Here is a 19,190-nt window from a genome sequence, read left to right on the forward strand (position 1 = left end):
AGAGTAGTATGTTAACAAAAAAAAAAAAAAATGAATGACTTAACCTGTTGCTATGATTACTTTCCAATCTTTTGATCCAGTATTATAGGGTGTGGGTATGCCATGGATGATATCTACAGGGAATTGAAGTATGTCAAGAGCAACAGGTTTAATTCGAGCAAAGTGCATGCACACAAAATTATGGCATCAACTGGTATGTGAAACATTCTGTCCTTAGCTTTAACCAGAAACTCTCAGAATCTGGGAGTAGATGGGTTAAAAAAAAGAATACAAGATCCAAAGATAGTGTACTATACCTGATTGAAAGGAACCTGGTCACGTTGATCCATTTCAGCAAGCTCTTCTTTTGACCTTTGCTTTTCTGCAAAAAAGCATTTAATACAGAGGATCATCTCAGACATTTTGCTTTTCTTGTGTCACAAGCTTTTCATATCACAGTTTAGGTCAGAAAATAAGGGTCATGTCAATTGCCATGACTTTATTGTTGAGCTTAGTGGTAAGTTCCACTAGGCATTTATAAAGGAAACAATTACTGGGTAGGAAATAAGAAAAGATATCTAAATTCAGTGAACTGCTTTGACACACATAGTATCATAAAAATAATGTAAGATCTGTGAACTTTATTTGAGTGTGATGATAATCAAAATAGTAATGGGTCGCTTCCAGATCATGAAACTTGGGTTTGATACACTCAAATCATGTTTTGAATTCATGACTTGCAGCATGTCAAGAAATCAGCTATGTGGCCATAATCTATTAGTTGTCAACAGCAACAACAAAACCTGCTGGAAAAATTATGATCAATTTGGAAGAAAATACTATTAGATTGAAGCAGCTGTTTTTCTGTGATACAATCAAAATGTTGAAGTAGATTTGGTGCCCCTATCCAACAGATGCTGAGTAAGGTTTACACTGTCTACTCTTTCAACACAGCTGAACAAAAATACTTGTTTCAGTGCTTCGAAGTGATGTCTTACCAGGGTGCTGCTTCAAGTAAGCATCCACGAGGCTGTTGACGATGTAGTTGTGGCCGATGCGACGTACATACTTCCGACACTGCACAAGCAAAAGGGACGGTTTAAGAGACTAACACATGAGTGCATGAAAACCTCATAGGTTTTTCAATATCTCTGAGGTACAAATTTTAGCTTTGTAATAATACTGCATATACAGACAAAATCTGCAGAAATTAATGCATGGGCCACTTCTATAACAGAGCATAGTATCCTGCCATTCCCAACATATACTTACAATGATCCTTTGCTAAAGAGATTTTTGTCAGGATTGGGTTATTTGTCTGTCTATCTGTTTATTTGTTCTGTTTGTCTATTTGCAAACGAACTCAAAACGTTGCAAACAGATTTTGATGAAACTTAATCTAAGTTGCACAGTCTCTTAATCCTTTGAGTGCTTTACTTAAAAAAAACAACACACACACACACGACATATTTGATTGCATGCTACATTCATTAACTGATGCAACAAAACCCACTGCAATGGCCAGGGTTCGTGTGCAGATGTCTGAGGAGCTACACAAGATGATCCCACACCCACCTGGGGACACCTCTTGGAATGTTTCATCCACCCTGAGTAACAGGCTGAGCAGAAGCTGTGCATACAGGGCTGCAAACTGGGAGGAGCAGAATAAAAAAAATTGGTATTTTTTTAAGTTGGACATGAAGTAGACTGCCATCTTATTATTGAGGCAAAATACAAGAATTCAGTTAAATTTTCACATTGACACTATTTAATGGCAGCGTCTCTCGTGTAAATGATGGAAACTGTGATCTTTTTGAAGTATAAATACTGGCTTTGTGATAAATCTTAATATTGATACTATTTCATGACAGTAGTTACAGGTAAAAATTGAGAAAAACTGGTAAGCACAGGTGACATTCGTCACAGGTAAAGCTGTACAGATTGGTGGACAAGGTGGAGAATGGATTTTTATCTTTTCAAGAGATGTTCAGAGGCAACGCGACATCCAGCATGATGAAAATGACAAATTTTTTGTGAATAGATTGGCTTCCGGCCATCAATTCTGAAACAGGATATCGAGGGAGAGAAATAGCAGTTGCAATGTGCCACAAACTAATCAAAATTAATACCCAACACCCTTCATCTCAAACAAAACAAACACATCGACATACACACACACTCTTGGTTCATTTCTCACTTTCTATACACAGCCAACCTTTTTTACCTTACATATCATAAAGACAGACAAGAACAAATATACTCTCACTATGTTCTGGTAAAGTTCCTATAGACCATGTCCACCCTACACCCCTCTCTCCCTTTATCATACTGCCATCACACACCCTCTTACCCAGGGCTGCACACTAACCCATTTTTTTTTCTACTGGTCCAACAGACAGGTCGGACCAGCAGGTACCCAGTTTTTTTCCATGTTTTACTAGTCCATTTCTGAAAAAGTTACTGGTCCGACAGTGATTTTTACTGGTCAGGGACTGTCAGACCAGTGCCAGTGTGCAGCGTTGTCTTACCTGATACACTTGTGGAGAATGTCCTGGCAGATGCTGCAAATCAAAGTCTCCAAGATGTCGTCTGTCTCCTCCTCTTCAGCTTTGGCTCCCTCCGCTTTCGGCTGGTCGCTATCCTTGGGGTCCTTCTTCTCATCACCATCACCACCACCTTGGCTTGCTTTGCTAGCCACCTCCTCCACCTCCTCCTCCTCTTTCAGCCCCTCTTCTTTTCCTGTCTTCTCTTCCTCAGCAGTTTCCTTTTCTGATGGTGAGAGTCATTTTGTTGTTGTTGTTGCGGTTGTGGTTGTTAATGTCGTTGTCATTGTTGTTGTTAGCAAGAAAAAAAAATCCTAATACTGTGTTCTGTGAATGGTCAGTGCTATCAACCTGACAACATACACATCAGTGCACATCACAGTGATGGCTAATACATGCCACACCAGTAGGCATTCTGATTAATTGGTGCTCAGGTTGTAAATTTTGAATGCAATATACATGGAGAGTTTTATTCATTTTATATTAAAACCCCTTGACCTACAGCAGTCAATTTGAGCTGTCTTCATGACTCAGAGTCAACATGTTCGCACAGTTAGATGAAAGGGCATTATAAACCTCGTATTAATAAGATCTGAATTCATTCTTTACTGAACTGCATTTGTTTACCCATTTTCATCATTTCAATTAACATTTACTGTGGATTACTTCTCTTTTGACAAAATCAAGAGATAGACTTTGTAGTGTGACATTACAAACATACTGGCACTAGAAGTAACATAATTTTCCAAATGTATGCTTACCAGCTTGAAGCTTATTTTCTGTGGAAGCTGAACTGCTGTCTTGGGCATTTTCCTCTAATTTCTGCTTCTTCGTGGATGGCTCACTTTCTTCAACTGCTTCCTGCAAGAATTTATAAGATAAAACAAGTGTGCTTCAGTAGTGATGCTGTATATCTTGTGTGGAAATCATTTCAAAAAGGCTGATCTATTGTAATATATAATTTATTCTGGCCTTGAAAGTTACCAAGGGTAAAAAAAAAAAAAAAATCTGATGAGGCACAGTATTAGCATGCAAACACACTTTGCTATTGTTGGAATTGATTTTCCTCTGCCATTACCCCATCTGTTAAATCTACCTCGACAACAAATCTGCCAATAAGAAGTAAAACAAATATGGCACACTACTCAATTGCCTTTTGTGACAAAACTTTACTTTATCATTCATGACAGAAAACTTACGGCCTTGCTTTAAAGTGAAAGTGAATTTGTAAGTATCACAAAAAAAGTAAAAAATATCAACATGCACATTGTCAAATTACTTTTGTTCCATCACTGCAGCTTTTAACATCATAAAAAAAAAAAATGAACATTGAACAGAAAAAAAAAAAAACAGCTCTTTGGACTTTAATACCACAAGTGGCTATTGAGCTTTCCGTCCCTGATTGAGATACTCAGTATTCAAATATTAAACTGTCACTAACACAAGAAATTAGTGTAAAGAAGCTCATGGCTCATTTGCTTATTGGAAGTTTAACTTTTATTCTTGAAGGGTGGAATGACACACAGTGACTGCATTAGTCCATTCACAGCTTGTTCATGCAACAATGTTATATTACAGTGAATCTCATTGTATCAAACATGGTTAAAACGAAACTTTGTTACAACGAAGTGAAAATTAGTCACAAATCATCATCTATATATCTTCATATATTTTATTTGTTCAGCTCTAATGGATTTTTGATGTAACAAATGAAAACTGCTGGGTTCCAAGGACTTCTGTTATAATGTGAGTTGTCTGTATTGCCAGAAAAAGCTGATAAAAATAAACCTTATCCCTTTGACATTGTCACAAAACACTTACTTGATCATTGTCAATCTCTCTCTTTCTCGTGCCTTCCTCCTGGACAGTTTCACCTTGCTCATCATCTTCTTGGGGCACACCTTTTGGTTTGTCGTCATGTTGCTCACCAAAGGCATAGTCTTCAGTGTTTTCATCTGAGAAACACAAATTAAGTGACTTGCACATTTTTTTTTTTTTTTCAAAATAGATTCTTTTGGTTACAACATAAATAAAATAATAAAATATTTACGTCTTCAAAATAATCTGAGTATTGCAAGGTCTTCCATCTCATCTAGAATACTTCCATTTTCAACTTCCACTGATGGTAAGCACTTTTTTTCTTTTTTTTTGCAAAAGAAAATGGGTAAGCATGATTAGCGGTTAGAATATACTGTAGAAACATTATAAAGTTTGTTTGTTTGTTTGTTTGTTGTTTGTTTTTTTCTTTTTACAATTCAGCTACATTGAGAGGATTTTTTTCTGCCAATTGTGATGTTCTTCTGACAGTGTATGACAAAGCACAGCAACAAACCCACAATAAAACTTTAGGCATCATCTTCCCTACCACTGTTGTCAGCAGGACTCAATTCTAAGAGCATTGAATGTTATCTTCAAACTTATCCAGCCTATCATCATGACAATTTCCCCAGTTTGCATTTTTCTTCTCAAACTTTTCGTTTTTCAATTCCTACAAGCTTTGATCAGCATCTACTTGCATTGTTATAATAATTGCTGACCAAAATTGAAAAATCACCCCTCCAATGCCTACAGGCCCTTACCCGAATCTTCTAGTGGTTGAGTTTGATCCAGTTTTTCAATGTCTTCAAACCTGTAGACTATATCTGGAGGAATAAAAGAACTTGTAATATTAAAAACAAAAATTATACATCATGCTCGAGTAAAAAGAAGAAGACCAACAGTCACATGTATGTACCCATTAGATCATGCATGCTGTAAATAATCCCAGTAGATTTCACCATGGTTAGATTGCTCCTACAGGTATAACTTTGAAGTACATGTACACATTCCATACACAATGTATTTTACCTTGGAATCAGATAAAATATGAAGTTTATAGGTATCAAACTCAGTCCTGACTGATCTGGCAATGCAAGACAAATAAACAAAATCAAAACAAACTTACAGTTGTACAAACTGTGTGAACTCACTGAACATATGCGAATAAAATTTTTCTTGAAATAAGATGATTTCAACACTGTAAACCTCTGCAGTTAAATTCATTCCTATATTACTCTTGGCTGATGAGGTGAGAAAGTCAGAGGAGCACACACATAGCCTTTTAAAGTGAGCTACATACATCAATGCACATGGCAAAAAGCTTCGACGAGAATAACATTTCCCTATCCACATCAAGCAAAAATCAAAGGAAAGAAACACAATGTAGCTTTAAAAAAAAAAAATCAATTTGTACTTACTATCTTGTGCTTTGTCTCCTTTCTGGAAAACCAGAGCTATCTCATCCCCATGACATAGTCTTTGTTTCTGCAAAGTCAAACAATTACAGTGAAGTCAAACTATGGCAAACTGCTACACACATACAACTTGCATCAAAATTTTACTCTTTATAGATAGTAATATGTGTCAAATATCAATCCAAAGAAAGAAGAAGAGGCTAGGAGAGTATGTGTGTATTACAAATTTGTAATGTTCTCCTTATTCATCTTTGGAGATGTAAATCTTTTATCATATATCCCGAGTGGAAAATTGCAGTGGAAGCTGTTTTCTTGTCAACGACACTAAGTCAGTGTAGGATATGCTGAAACACAGACCAGAAGGGAGCCAAAAAAAGAAAAGAAAAAGAAAAGGTGTATCCATCAATCAACGAGACATTTCAAGTCCCTTCTTCTTGTGGAATGAACAGTATTTGTGTAGTTCATCACTTCAGAGAGATAGAATCTAAATGCCCCTATAATGTGACAATGCCTACTTTAGATCTTTGCTTGAAATACATAGTAATACAAATGTGACCCGCTGCAACAAAATGATCCTAAAGTCGGGCGAGGTCGATAATTTGAAAATTGCATGATATAATCCCCTAATCTTTCTGCTTTAAATTGATATATAACACATTTTATAAAAATAATCGGATGCGGAGATATCGATGTTTAAAAGAGAGCATGTCGAGACGTCTGGAAAATCACTGTTTCGAGAAAAGCGCCCTTAAAGTCTTCCTTTTGACGCAATCGCAAACAAGGGACACGCAAGTCAGTTCTCACCTCTGGACAATAGAAGGTAAGCCCTAGCAACCCCCGAAGAGTTCATTCAAGCACATCAGCGTCGGTGGTCTCCTCACCAACCAATCAGGGACCAGGATGTGAGAAGCGGCTGAGCATAGCGCACCCCGCCCGCACGCACCAGTCGACTGGGCAGTGTGCGAGCTTCACGCTTCGGTTAGCAGCAAGCAGCAAACTGACCAATGAGATCACTCTGGTCGTTGTTAGGGGCGGAACCTATCTGTGGCGCTCAATCCAAATTTTCGAACCAGTTTCTGCTTCGCTGAAACGCCCAAAAACATGGCTCAAAAAAACGCTTTTTTTGGTCTTTCCTTTGATCATTTTGCTTCAAAATTTCGACAGATGATAGAAGACATGTTAGACTCCAATAATATATCAAAATCAGAAAATCGTAAGTTTTGACCAATTTTAATGCTCTGACTTCATACTCGATTTTCACGGCTTCAACCGTGCGCGACTTTAGGACCATTTTGTTGTAGCGGGTCACAAATGTAGTACTGATAATCAGTGGGCATTCAAGGCACTATCTATTTAAATATATATGAGGAAGAAAAACAAAAAGAAGAAAAAAAAATCCTGGCATCCTTTTCTCTCCCAACTCTGCATCCAGAGTACCAGATACCTCAAAGAATATTTTAACTTAGACAGTAGATGGAATAGCATCTGAGTCACCTGTCCTTTTCCAACTTTGACACCATTCAGCCAAGTCCCATTTGTGCTATGACAAAGAAAAACACAATAAAATGACAATCAAACCATCGTCAAGAGTACATTCATAAAGATCTTTTTGTTCTTCCCGTGGTAAATGAATTAAACTTTTCTGTTATTTTCAATCAAACAATTTTACCAGTGCAAGGTACCTTGTACTTCTGATCTATTTCCAAAAGCTTTGACTGGCAAACTAATATTGGATTCTTCAAAATGCTTGATTTCTTTAAAATAGCATGTTGACTAGGGGGAAAAGTACATTTTTCTTTGAAAAATGGAGAGAACAACGACAGTGTATCTGAGACTGACATCAGGATCCATACATGTAAGTACTTTGAAATGTACCACAAACACTAAGTACTGTATGTTACATTTACATATTGTACATGGTACAGTGTACTACCTAAAAGTATTCTACTAACCTTGTGTCCTCCAGCCAGACGGTATCATTTTGTCCCTGTTTGTAGAGCCTGCAGTGATTGCCAGATATCACCTTATTATCTGGCATGGACAGATCACAAACTGGTCAGAAAAAAAAAAGAGAAACGAAATAGAGAAAAAAGAGAGACACAACCATGAAATGATTCCAGTATGGCATATCCACACACTGCAGAGACCACACCACTTGTCAGCTTTCAAAGGTACCGTAAGAGCCTTGAACTTAGATTTGACATGATTTCCAATGTCACTGACTTGCTTTGGTAAAGTTGTTGTTTTTTTCTCCATTCATTAATCAACCCTTTTTGCCTTGTCTTGTCTTGTCTTGCCCAAGATGCCCACAATCAATAGGTTGATGATCATGGCACTTGGGATGCAGACCAAGCCTGACCTGTCCTGTGTTGACCTTCAAAGCTGCTATTTACACTGTACAATTTTTTTCCTCTTATTTTAAAAAACAATGCCTAGTGATGGTTTATTAACTGCTGACCCTTGACATATATACAGTATGTCAAGGGTTGGATCAGCCACTTCTTCCTCAGGAAGGCTGTTCCAGTCCTTTACAGTTCTTGGTAGGAAAGATGACCCCCTGTATTGTGTTCTGCAAGTGACAAACTGGAACTGTTTGCTGTGAGAGCGCCGTTGGCGAGGGGGTAGTTGAAGAAGTTTTGACTTGATTATTGGGCAGTGGGCAAGGTCATTGTTGATCCTAAAGAGCATGGAGAGACGTGAGATTTTTCTGCAGTGTTCCAGGTACTGCCAGCCAAGAGGCTTGATCATCTGGCTATCACTTGATGTGTTATGGTACCTGTTCAACACAAAGCGAGCAGCTCGTCTCTGTACAGACTCCAGCTTATTGATGTTTTTCTGAGTAGCGGGATCCCAAACACAGGAGGGATACTCAAGTGCTGGTCTTACAAATGCCTTGTACGCTCATTCCTTGATCTTACTGGAACTTATCTTGAGGTTTCTTCTTGTTCTGTGTTCTGCTTGCTTTGTTGTAGATTTCGTTGATGTTGCTTATGTTCTGCTGGACAGTCACTCCGAGATATTTTGTACTTGTGACCCTGTATATACCCTGAGATATTGTAATTAATGAGGAGTTAAATATATATGTACAATTGTAAATGATCCCCAGCAATTCCCACGAGTAGTTATGCTATGGGTAGGCATATACTCAAGAGTCATTACTTCTTATCTACATTTCTACTGAGAGCATGTTCTAGATCTTGATTGTAAGTTTCAATTGTAATGTAAACAATATCTCATGCATCTTTTGACATGCTGAAATGAAATGTCAAGAGACTGTGGAAGTATGGTATAATGCCAATGGTATGCACAGGTATACATTCGCCAATGTTTTAATTGTATTCAATGAAAGATACAACCATATTTGTGTTCTACTAGACTCTAGATCTAGCTTCTAGCTCTGATTACAAATGTCACTGTCACTGGCACTGTCTGTCGTGTCACTGGTCTATAATTTAGTTGCATGATCACCGACACCGTGTCCGTGGACTGCTGAACGTGTTTAATCATGACTCTTATGATGTACATAGAGATCTAGACCAAACTTAGCCTGACCAGACCGCTGTGCAAAGCACAGCAGTCTGACATGTACTAGTGTTTAAACGTTGTAAACGACCATCGCTTTTGACGGCAAGACCACAAAAAATGTCTTTTATTTTGTTTGATTTTAACAGTAATACCACCCACCTATATCGTATTTTGCTGATGGTTCAGTTGAATTTGGTGTTTTGTTGGTATCCAAACCTTATTGTTGAATTTTTCAGATTAGATTGTGCGATGATTCACAAAATCAACGAACTACCACGAACGCTTAACCCGAGGTACCGTGGTAGCATTTTACGTACGCCCGTGCGTTTCGTGTGTTACGTAAAGCTTGTCGTCTTCCGCGCGTGCTGCTCTCATGGGCAATTGTGCACTTTACGGCCCTATATTATCGGTGTGAGATTTTACCCTAATCGAGCAGTGCATGCGAATTCGAGTACCTATCAGGCACCGCGAGTTCGACAGAGTGTCTTCCGGCACTGTACTGTGTACATATCATGTGTGAGATTTCGCATTGGGATGCAGTGTGTGTGAATGTGCGAACGTGTGTGTGCGTGATGAAAGCACTTACAGTACACCACAGGGTTGCTCTATAATCGCCTTTCACTGCGAGGCGCAGCGTGATCGAGCGCGAGCAGACCCCAGCCAGACAAACAGGATGCTATGCATTGGCACACAACGGAACGCAACGGTAAACTTCCGTGCTTCAATCATGATTTTAAATGAATGAATTCTGCGTTATATCTTAAGCAGGGGATCACTAATTAACCTATTTCAGAGGACATATGTCCACTCGTGGCCTTGGCAAAATTATTCTGTGAAATTATAATAAAAAACCCTCAAAATCTTATCCCAATTCGTCCGTCTGTTAGTGTTCATTTCGTCGAGCCCAACCAGACACCGTGCGAAGTGTGTATAGCTGTGTGTGTGTGTGTGTGTACGGGCAGCCATTACATGGACACACACACACACACACGCGCGCACACACAAACACACGAGCCTCGCCACCTCCCTGGTTCGTGCGATCGCACAGTGTTCGATGTGTCGGCTCCGCAGAAGCGCAGTGAGTGAGGCGGGCTCTTTTAGTGACCCTATCACTTGTCAAACGGCGTTCCATACAGCAAGAAAAGCTCGCCAGCTGCTTAGTGCGTGATGCCTGATGGTTCATGGGATATATCACCTTGGCATACAGCGAATAAGGTACCGATAATATAGGGCCGTAAAGTGCACAATTGCCGGAGAGGGATTGCCATTCAATAACACGCAGAAGATGAGGAGTGAAGCAATACGGACGCTTACCACTTACAGACCTGATTTTAAGGACCGATTTCAGTGGGTTTTTGACATAATTAAAAAAAATACGCATACCGATTATTGAATGATTATCATGGATTACGGGGATTCCTTATATTTTAGTTTTACACGATTAATAAAGATATTCATGAAGGAAACGTACACCCACCGCTGAAAAATAACGTCTGCGAAGGAGTAGACGTGCAGCGGCTGCGTGTAGTTAGACCAAACTATAAAAAAAGCCTACTTGTTTGTAAAGTGCAACATTTTACATTACCAATATTAGACTTTCACATTTGATAAAAAGGGAGTTGTAAATATACTAACGTTAGTAGGTTCTATCACGTGTCTTTTCACATTTTACGCTGCAATACTACTCCAGCATAATTTCACGCGTATGGGACTAGACTAGAGAGACAAAAACAAAGTAGCATCCAAACCTCTTCCCCGACCGATACTGAAGGAGTCCGTTGAGATAGGGATGACAAGGCCATCTGCATCACTTATGCACACTAACTGTGCCCAATTCCCAGGATCTGACATGGCAAGATTTACGTTTTATAATCTGCATGCCATGAACGTCAAGCGAGGCGAGGCGGAGACGGGTCCCGAAACAAGCAGCTAATAGCGAATCTCCCTGTCGGGTAACCCGGTGTGTGTGTACGCGGTGTATAATGTGTATACGTGTATGGGAGGTGTGATAACAAACAGCCGCAAAACATGCACACACATGTCGGTGAGGGATTTGATACTAGTAGTCTACATTTCGCAGACACTTCTTTTGCTATCACAATCTTCTAGTTTTCGCAATAGGCCTATAGTAATTGAGAAAAAAAAAAAAAAAAACATATTCTGTTTTAAAACACTGTGAATTAATACAACGAAGTCCTCGGGACCCAGTTTTCTTTCATTATCAAAATTTCGTTATAACAGAACAAATGAACAATAAAAAACATAGAGCAACATTGTTGCGGCCTGAATTTTTACTTCATTGTAACCAGAATTTCTTTATAACCATGTTCGTTTTTTTTTTTTGTTTTTTTTTTAAACAGGAGTGCACTGTTAAGGTCCAAATAGGCCTGTATTTCATTTTTTTTTTTTTTTTTTGGGGGGGGGGAGGGGCATACCAACCCTGCCCCCCCCCCCCCCCCCCCCACCACCACCACCACCACCACCACCACTCAGGTGGTCATCTGGGTCCCAATTCATGAAAGATGTTAGGATAGCAACTCTTGAAGGCATAGCAAATTCCTGTGGCAACAGCCAATCAGGAAGCTTGATTCCTGTTGTTACCATAACAATTGCCATCCCAGCAAAAGTTGCTCTAAAGCCAGGCTATGGCAACTTTTTGTGAAACAGAGCCCTGTACAGTATACGCATTCCTGATTTTTCGGGAAAGAAGTATATTTTAAGGGCTCAATTTTAGGAGAAAATACCAATAAAAAATTGTTGAAATAGGAGTCTTTCAGACCTTTCAGTAGTTATTCCAAAAATATTTTCATTTGGCATGGTTTTCAATTCTTTTCTAAACAATCAGAATCCTAAACAGTGTTAGTCTCAAACCCCAATAAATTCCCAAACAGGGGTAGTGGGGCTTCTACTGGTGTTTTTCCCCAATTCTCTTGAATGTGTTTACTGTGAATATTTTGCTGCAAAGGGTACCGGGCTGGCCTTCTTTTTGCAGGAGATTTTGCCACATGTGTGCTGCACGTACACCACACTGCTTTATTTGCTAGCTTCCCTTTCCAAAAACCTGTGATAGGAGGTCAAAATCTTACCCATTTCCATCCTTAGAGGGTATCTCTAATAATCTGGAAAGATGGTTGACTGCCTGAAAAGGGGGGGGGGGGTGGGGTGGTATACCAACCTATTCTGGCTTCCAGGACCATCTGCTCTACGAATTTCCTTCCCATAATATTAACACCCCCTAAAGAAGTAGCAGGTTTAGCTGCTTTGTCGTGGGTGACAAACTTTGTCGCGGAGGGCACATTTTGTAAAGGAGTACCAGTTGGAAAAGGGTCTGGAAATCAGACTAATGCCAACCAGGAAGGCGGAAGAAAAATCTCTTTCCATCTCCCTGGTATACTGAAGCCCCCAGTGATATATGGCTGAAATTACTCAAATATGTGTTGATTTGAAAGAATGTAGCCATACACATAGTAAAACATAATGGTGGAAGTTTTAGGAAAATCTGATGATCTGTACAAAAGTTCTGAATTTTTAAAAACTTTTTATGCAGCAATTGCTGGATGAGAAGACTATTACAGTTTGTGATGTCACATACAAAGAATGACATAAAGAAAATAATCAAACATAAAAAAAAAATCAACATATTGTCACTTTTCTAGCATAATAAAGGAGCACTTGACTTGCCTCTTCCAGAAAGCAGGGGGAATAATATCACCCCCCAAAAATAAATGTGTATGTCAGTACTATTACAAGTTGAGGGAATGTGTACTTTTCATAAAAAATGAAAAATTTTGAAATTCTCTTCATGTGTTTCTTATATCATTCTACGTATGTGACATTACAAATTGTAGTACCTGTATTCTTCTAATCCAGCAATGAATCAGATGTACTTTTACTGAAATTCAAACAGAGATTAAACATGCTCGTTAGAATATACTGTACATGGACATCATCATAAAAAGTCTAGAAGGGATTGGCTTCAGGAAGAGGACATTGGTCTTATCTTAGATTAAAGGGATGGTACAGTATTAGTGGAGATGAGAATTTGGCTTTTAACTTTTTGCGAGATACCACGAAAACACTTATGATGTAGTACAGAACATACCATTTTAAGAGGAATTCACAGTTTATTTGATGAAAATCGGGTTTGGAATGACTGAAACATCCAAAAACAAAGTAATCAAAGCGATCATAGTAAATTGTGGGTCCCACACTTTATTAGAATCGCTCTTTTTTGGATATGTCATATCTCAGCCATTTCAAAACCAATTTTCATCAAATAAATGTTGAATTCCTCATACAATTACATGTTCTTTCATATTTCATACGAGGTTTCTCATCATCTAACCGAAAAATGTTAGAAACCTGAAATTCGGTCTCGACCAAAACTATACGGTCCCTTTAAAGACTCCCCTGGAATGTTAAAGAGTAAAAAAGGGATTAGTTGTGTCTATTTAAAGTCTTCATGTCAAGCACATTCGGTACATAACTGGAGGACATCTGTAATCAAGCTTCAAAAGACTCACTGATTAAAAACAATTTTCTGTTTTATTGATCACGAGCTTGACATCAAAATCTTGAGGCCCATAAACCAAGTATAGTATGCATAGAGTGGGAACAGCTCTAGCTTTAAATTTACAACAACAAAAATATCTGGAGTCAGATGTAGGGGACAACATTAGTGTCACAGACATCTGTTGCCCAGAGATTGGTATCAACAGACTTTCACCTCATTGAATACAATACGTCTCACTTTCAGAATGACTGCCTGTGAGTGGTTGAGTGTCGAGGCAAGAAGGCTTATTTGACTGGCAAAAATATCTCCAAAAGAAGGGTCATCGTGCATTAGAATGAGGCCTTACATGAGTCCTGTAAGAAATCTGAACTCAGCACTGTCCTGATAACCCTTCGTGTGCTTTGAGTGCAGATCGGCACAGAAAATGCAACAGTCAACCTTACCTACTATGAAGTCAAATCTATTTGGACTGAAGAAACAGCTGCAAATTAGAGAAATTTTGACTTATGAGGGATTAAAATCAATAGAATACAGACAGAAGAGGACTTGAAAAGACCTTTGACTTATGCGATTATCTGACTTATGCGAGGTTGACTGCACGGGTGACTATATATCGTTGTACACACAGTCCATTACTTCTGGCACCAAGAATTAATGGTTATCAAAAAACTTATCAGGATTTTTTTTTTTTTTTCAGAAATTATCTCACAAATATTGACTGCTTTGGCATTTAAAGCACACCAGTCAGTGTATGTATAGTAGCACCAGTGTTGAAAAAAAAAAAAATCAATGTGCTGTCTGGTAGAATTACTTACTACACCTGTACAGTGTATTTGATCCACAGTGGGTGTCAAATATTCTGTACACGTCACTGCATTTCTTTTCGGAGAAATGATGGAAGAAGTCGGGGAAATGCAATTATCTGTAGAGCTATTGCCACTTGAGGCCATAAAATAACTTCTTTTTTTAACTTTTTTAAAAAAAAACTTTGTTATGACTTTTTACAGGCACTTTCAGCTCTAAGACTCCAAATACAAGATATTCCATCTTTTCACAAAAAGCTTAGAAGTGGGGAGACAGACATACTGTGAAAATCGTTGATAGATCAAAAAAAAACAAACAAACAAACATACAAACTACCATGTACCTGATAAATTATTAATCACCCCTCCCCCAATCATTAATATTTGCATTGCTGACAATAGTGTTAGTATTTCTAGATGTAGAAGTAGCTGTTCTAACGAAAGAAATGGCAGAAATCCATCTCTTGTGCATTACCTAGTCAATAGAGGAATTCCTGGGTGCCCCTCATGATTAAATGTGTATATTCTATATGATTGTGATTCCCCATAGTTCAACCTCTCCTCCCAAGAAATACAAATCAATGGAGTGTTGACTCTTTGTGAAACAGATTTCCACATTGGCACTGGAAGTAACAGGTATCGAGTCAATCACTGTTGAAAACAACATATCTTTAAAAGTCAGTTATAAAACCAGAACGGATGCTGGTGCAAAGTTTTCAAGTCTCTATAAAGAAGAGCAACACTTAAACTCAGTCTGGTTGCACTCAAGCACAGTGACGGCTTTTCAGCCCATCACTTTTGTTAATGTTGTCCAACACCAAAATGACCAGCACATACTGTACTTGAATGCTGGAGTTAGGTACACCGTCTCTCCTAAATCACTTTTGTTCGCAAATTTCTGGAGTAGAAAAAGAGAAGTTGATGAAACTATGCAAAACACTTTTGTTTGTTCAGGAAGTCCTTAGAGATTATACATGAATTCAACATGTTCTGATTTGTCGCGATGCAGTCAAGAGTAAGTTCCACTTGGGAATATCAACATCTCAACGACACACGATGTTCCAGACATCAGAGCATCAAACTCTCTTGATGTGGTTGAAAGACGGCAAATCATCAGAGCACGCCTGCAGTGGATGACGAGGATAACGATGATGATTTTAATGATGTTGATGATGACCGCATCCCATGCTACAGGTTTCATTGTCTTTGCATAGCAACTCTGCAGCATTCCTCCTTGGGTCATAGCCACGATTTGACCGTGTCCATATCAACGTTTCCTCCGCACAGTATCACGGCGACGTTCTTGATCTCCGGCGGCAGCAGCGAGAAGTTCTCACTCATCACCACCGCCACGCCCACTCCGGCCGAGGGCTCTATCCACTGCTTCATGTACTGCCACACCAAACATGTCGCATTCTGTGAGGGAACAAAAAAAAAATTGTAACAAGTTGGTGTTTAAGTGTACATAGTGCTAATGATGCACCTGCTGTCCTTATGAAAGTAAGAGGGGGTGCTCAAATGTGTTGGAGCACTCATATGTAGGGAATATAAAAGAAATGTACAAAATACATTGTACTGCAAAATAAATTGATAAAATATATTGAAACTGAATCATGTATATGTGTTTAAAAAAAAAAAAATAACATGGAGATTTACAGATTTCTGTATAATGCAAATGACACATACCCCATGAGCTTATCTGTCACTGTGCTGGACAAAGATGGCAAGAATGCAAGCCAACTTTTCAGTTTGCTCAAGTTTACCACGAGTGAAGAGTATATCAATGTACCACAACACTGAAAGAGACAGCACTCATAAAACAAATCATTAAACCTATTGCCTATGAGAACATGCTGGATACTGTACACAATCTGTGGGAATTTCCTTTCTTGTAAAGAGGAAGCTGGCAAAAAAAAAAAAGTCCAAGAGGAAAGCATAATGTGTGTATTCTTGTTAAGATTTGATGGATTTATGTGTGCTGTGACATCAAATCCACTTGGAAACAGTTTCCAACTCACTAAAAAGACAGATTCATCTTTCATATAGTACCAGAGAATGAGCAACATGTAAATTACACACAAAATAGTGTGTTAGAATCATTTAACAACTAGGTTGTGAAGTATTTATTGAAACCTTGTGGGATTTGAAATAAGAGAATAAAGGTTTACCTGAAAATGATGTAAATCTACTTGCTGTAGGTTCATCTGAAAGCGCTTGTATGTGCATGTTGTTTGTGTAAGTTTGAGCTTGTGTTTGTGTTTGTGGGTGTATGCGTTCATGTGTGTGTGGATGTCTTGTGAAGGAACAATAAATAGGTTCTGGAATAAAATGTTGCAGCTGTCTGTCCACTCACCACAATCTCTTCCTCAGTCACCGTGAAGACGTCATCAACGTAGTTGGCAATGATTGGCCAAGTGCTCTTCCCGATTGACACCTTGAGGCCGTCCGCTACAGTGTCCACGGGGCCTGGCGGCAGAGGGATGAACTTCTTAGCGTGGAACGACTTGAAGCAGTCGTTGGCATTGGCTGGCTCGGCTGCGTACACTTTGATGCTCGGCTTCTTTGACTGTAGCGATCAGGAGTGACAACACTTGCAAAATTAGACTTGAAGCATTTGCCCCTTTATCATCATTCATTATTCACTGTCTGTCCTATTCACACAAAACAATACTTTGACATATTGGCATTTTCTCAAAGGGCAAGATCACCAAAATATATGCATGGGTTGAATGAAAGCAGCAATATTAGTAGAACACATCAGTAGAAGTTTGGGAAGAATCCGACAATCAGTTCCAGTACAGCCATCACTGGACGAGAAGACTACTGCAGTTTGTGATGTCATGTAAATAAAATGTAAAGACATGGCAAGCAAAACTCAAGACGTAGATTGGTTGCAACTGACCTTGATTGCCGTGGCTATTCCAGCAATCATTCCTCCTCCCCCGACAGGAACCACCACAGCATCCAGGTCAGGGATCTGTGAAAGCAACAGAAAATAGATAACTCCTACACATACTTTATATACAGTAGACCTCGCCTAAGTCGACATCGCATAAGTCGACAACTCGCTTAAGTCGACACAATGAAAAAGTCCCGATTTTTGCCTTTGTTATTCCTTGAAAATTTCCTCGTCTTAGTCGACATTTATAAGTCGACAACTCGCGTAAGTCGACCTGATTTTCAGTGCCAACTGAGCTGAAATACGCATCGCATAAGTCGACAACTCGCTTAAGTCGACACAATAAAAAAGTCCCGATTTTTGCCTTTGTTATTCTTTGAAAATTTCCTCGTCTTAGTCGACATTTATAAGTCGACAACTCGCGAAGTCGACCTGATTTTCAGTGCCAACTGAGCTGAAATACGTGTTAATTCCCTCGTCTAAGTCGACATAATTTTTCGCTCAAAATCTTATCGCCATTCTCTGAAAAAGAATTGTTCTCCCGCTCCGATTCGCTGCGTTTCTACTCGGTAATTCGCTAGTGTACGGCGCGGTAGCGTTCGCGCCATGCGTCCATTGTCTTGTATGCCAGAATATAGAAAGGACATACACTCACATGTAGTACCCAAGACAGTTCACTTTACCCCTTTTCTCCCTCTCGTTTTTCTCAAAACGCACAAATTTTGCACACTTATATGTCCCAGTAGGTATTCATTATCCGAACATAAAATAGGTGTTTTTGTAAATCCGAATATTCTAACGTTGATTATTCCGAAGCGGTATTAAAACCAGGGCCCTTTCTAAAAAGATTTATTACAATGCAACTAATAATGCAACTCAAAAAATCAAATGCAGGTGTATCAAATCACACACAACTTTTGCATCTAAACGCAAGTGCGTTGCTGAAAAGACTTGCGTTTGATAATCATATGAAACTAGAAAATAATTGTTACGAACCTGAAACTCAATTGCGTTTAAATGCAACTCTAAAAATCAAATGCAAGTCCATCAAATCACACGCAACGATGTATTTAAATGCAAGAGCGTTGCAGAGAAGACTTGGGTTTTTGTACGAAACTAGAAACTGCGTTTAAATAAATCTCTATACATCTACGGATGTGCGTTATTGTTGAAAAGACTTGCATTACTTTTTTCATTTCATAAGCAAAATTAAAAATTAAACGCAACTCTGAAAATCAAATGTAAGTCCATCAAATCACATGGCACGCTGAAAAGACTTGCGTTTGACAATCACACGAAACTAGAAAATTGTAGGAAACTTAAACTCAGTTGCGTTTAAACGCAACACTAAAAATCAAATGCAAGTCCATCAAATCGCACGGAACGCTGAAAGACTTGCGTTTGATAATCATACGAAAATTGTAGGGAACTTTTTTTTTTAACTCAAATCGCACGGAACGCTGAAAGACTTGCGTTTGATAATCATACCGAAAATTGTAGGGAACTTTTTTTAACTCAATTGCGTTTAAACGCAACTCTAAAAATCAAATGCAAGTCCATCATATCACACGTAATGCTGTATTTAAACGCAAGTGCGTTGCAGAGAAGACTTGCGGTTTTTGTACGAAACTATAAGAAACTGTGTTTAAACGCATCTCTAAACATCTACGGAAGTGTGTTATTGTTTAAAAGACT

The 19,190-nt window shown here is 38.8% G+C and overlaps 2 protein-coding genes across 3 annotated transcripts in view; both read right to left on the reverse strand.

Annotated features, from left to right (window-relative positions):
• Window positions 1-11,547, reverse strand: part of LOC140227477 (E3 ubiquitin-protein ligase CHFR-like) — a 28,848-nt gene extending 17,301 nt beyond the window's left edge. Inside the window, exons 1-11 of the mRNA XM_072307880.1 lie at window positions 11,029-11,547; window positions 7,708-7,807; window positions 7,250-7,295; window positions 5,759-5,825; window positions 5,102-5,164; window positions 4,344-4,477; window positions 3,284-3,383; window positions 2,508-2,748; window positions 1,555-1,630; window positions 978-1,056; window positions 297-361 (exon numbers count right to left, since the gene is read on the reverse strand). Coding sequence (XP_072163981.1) covers window positions 297-361; window positions 978-1,056; window positions 1,555-1,630; window positions 2,508-2,748; window positions 3,284-3,383; window positions 4,344-4,477; window positions 5,102-5,164; window positions 5,759-5,825; window positions 7,250-7,295; window positions 7,708-7,807; window positions 11,029-11,131 — 1,074 coding nt within the window. The 5' untranslated portion in view covers window positions 11,132-11,547. The remainder of the gene's footprint in view (window positions 1-296; window positions 362-977; window positions 1,057-1,554; window positions 1,631-2,507; window positions 2,749-3,283; window positions 3,384-4,343; window positions 4,478-5,101; window positions 5,165-5,758; window positions 5,826-7,249; window positions 7,296-7,707; window positions 7,808-11,028) is intronic.
• A 2,259-nt stretch (window positions 11,548-13,806) lies between these two features.
• LOC140227545 (uncharacterized) overlaps window positions 13,807-19,190 on the reverse strand; it is a 29,627-nt gene continuing 24,243 nt past the window's right edge. For both annotated transcript variants that reach the window (XM_072307950.1, XM_072307951.1), the window contains 3 exons: window positions 17,499-17,573; window positions 16,950-17,162; window positions 13,807-16,012 (listed from right to left, as the gene is read on the reverse strand). In XM_072307950.1, coding sequence (XP_072164051.1) covers window positions 15,836-16,012; window positions 16,950-17,162; window positions 17,499-17,573 — 465 coding nt within the window. In that variant the 3' untranslated portion in view covers window positions 13,807-15,835. The remainder of the gene's footprint in view (window positions 16,013-16,949; window positions 17,163-17,498; window positions 17,574-19,190) is intronic.

Source organism: Diadema setosum, chromosome 4 (genome assembly GCF_964275005.1).
Source record: "Diadema setosum chromosome 4, eeDiaSeto1, whole genome shotgun sequence".
Taxonomy (NCBI): domain Eukaryota; kingdom Metazoa; phylum Echinodermata; class Echinoidea; order Diadematoida; family Diadematidae; genus Diadema; species Diadema setosum.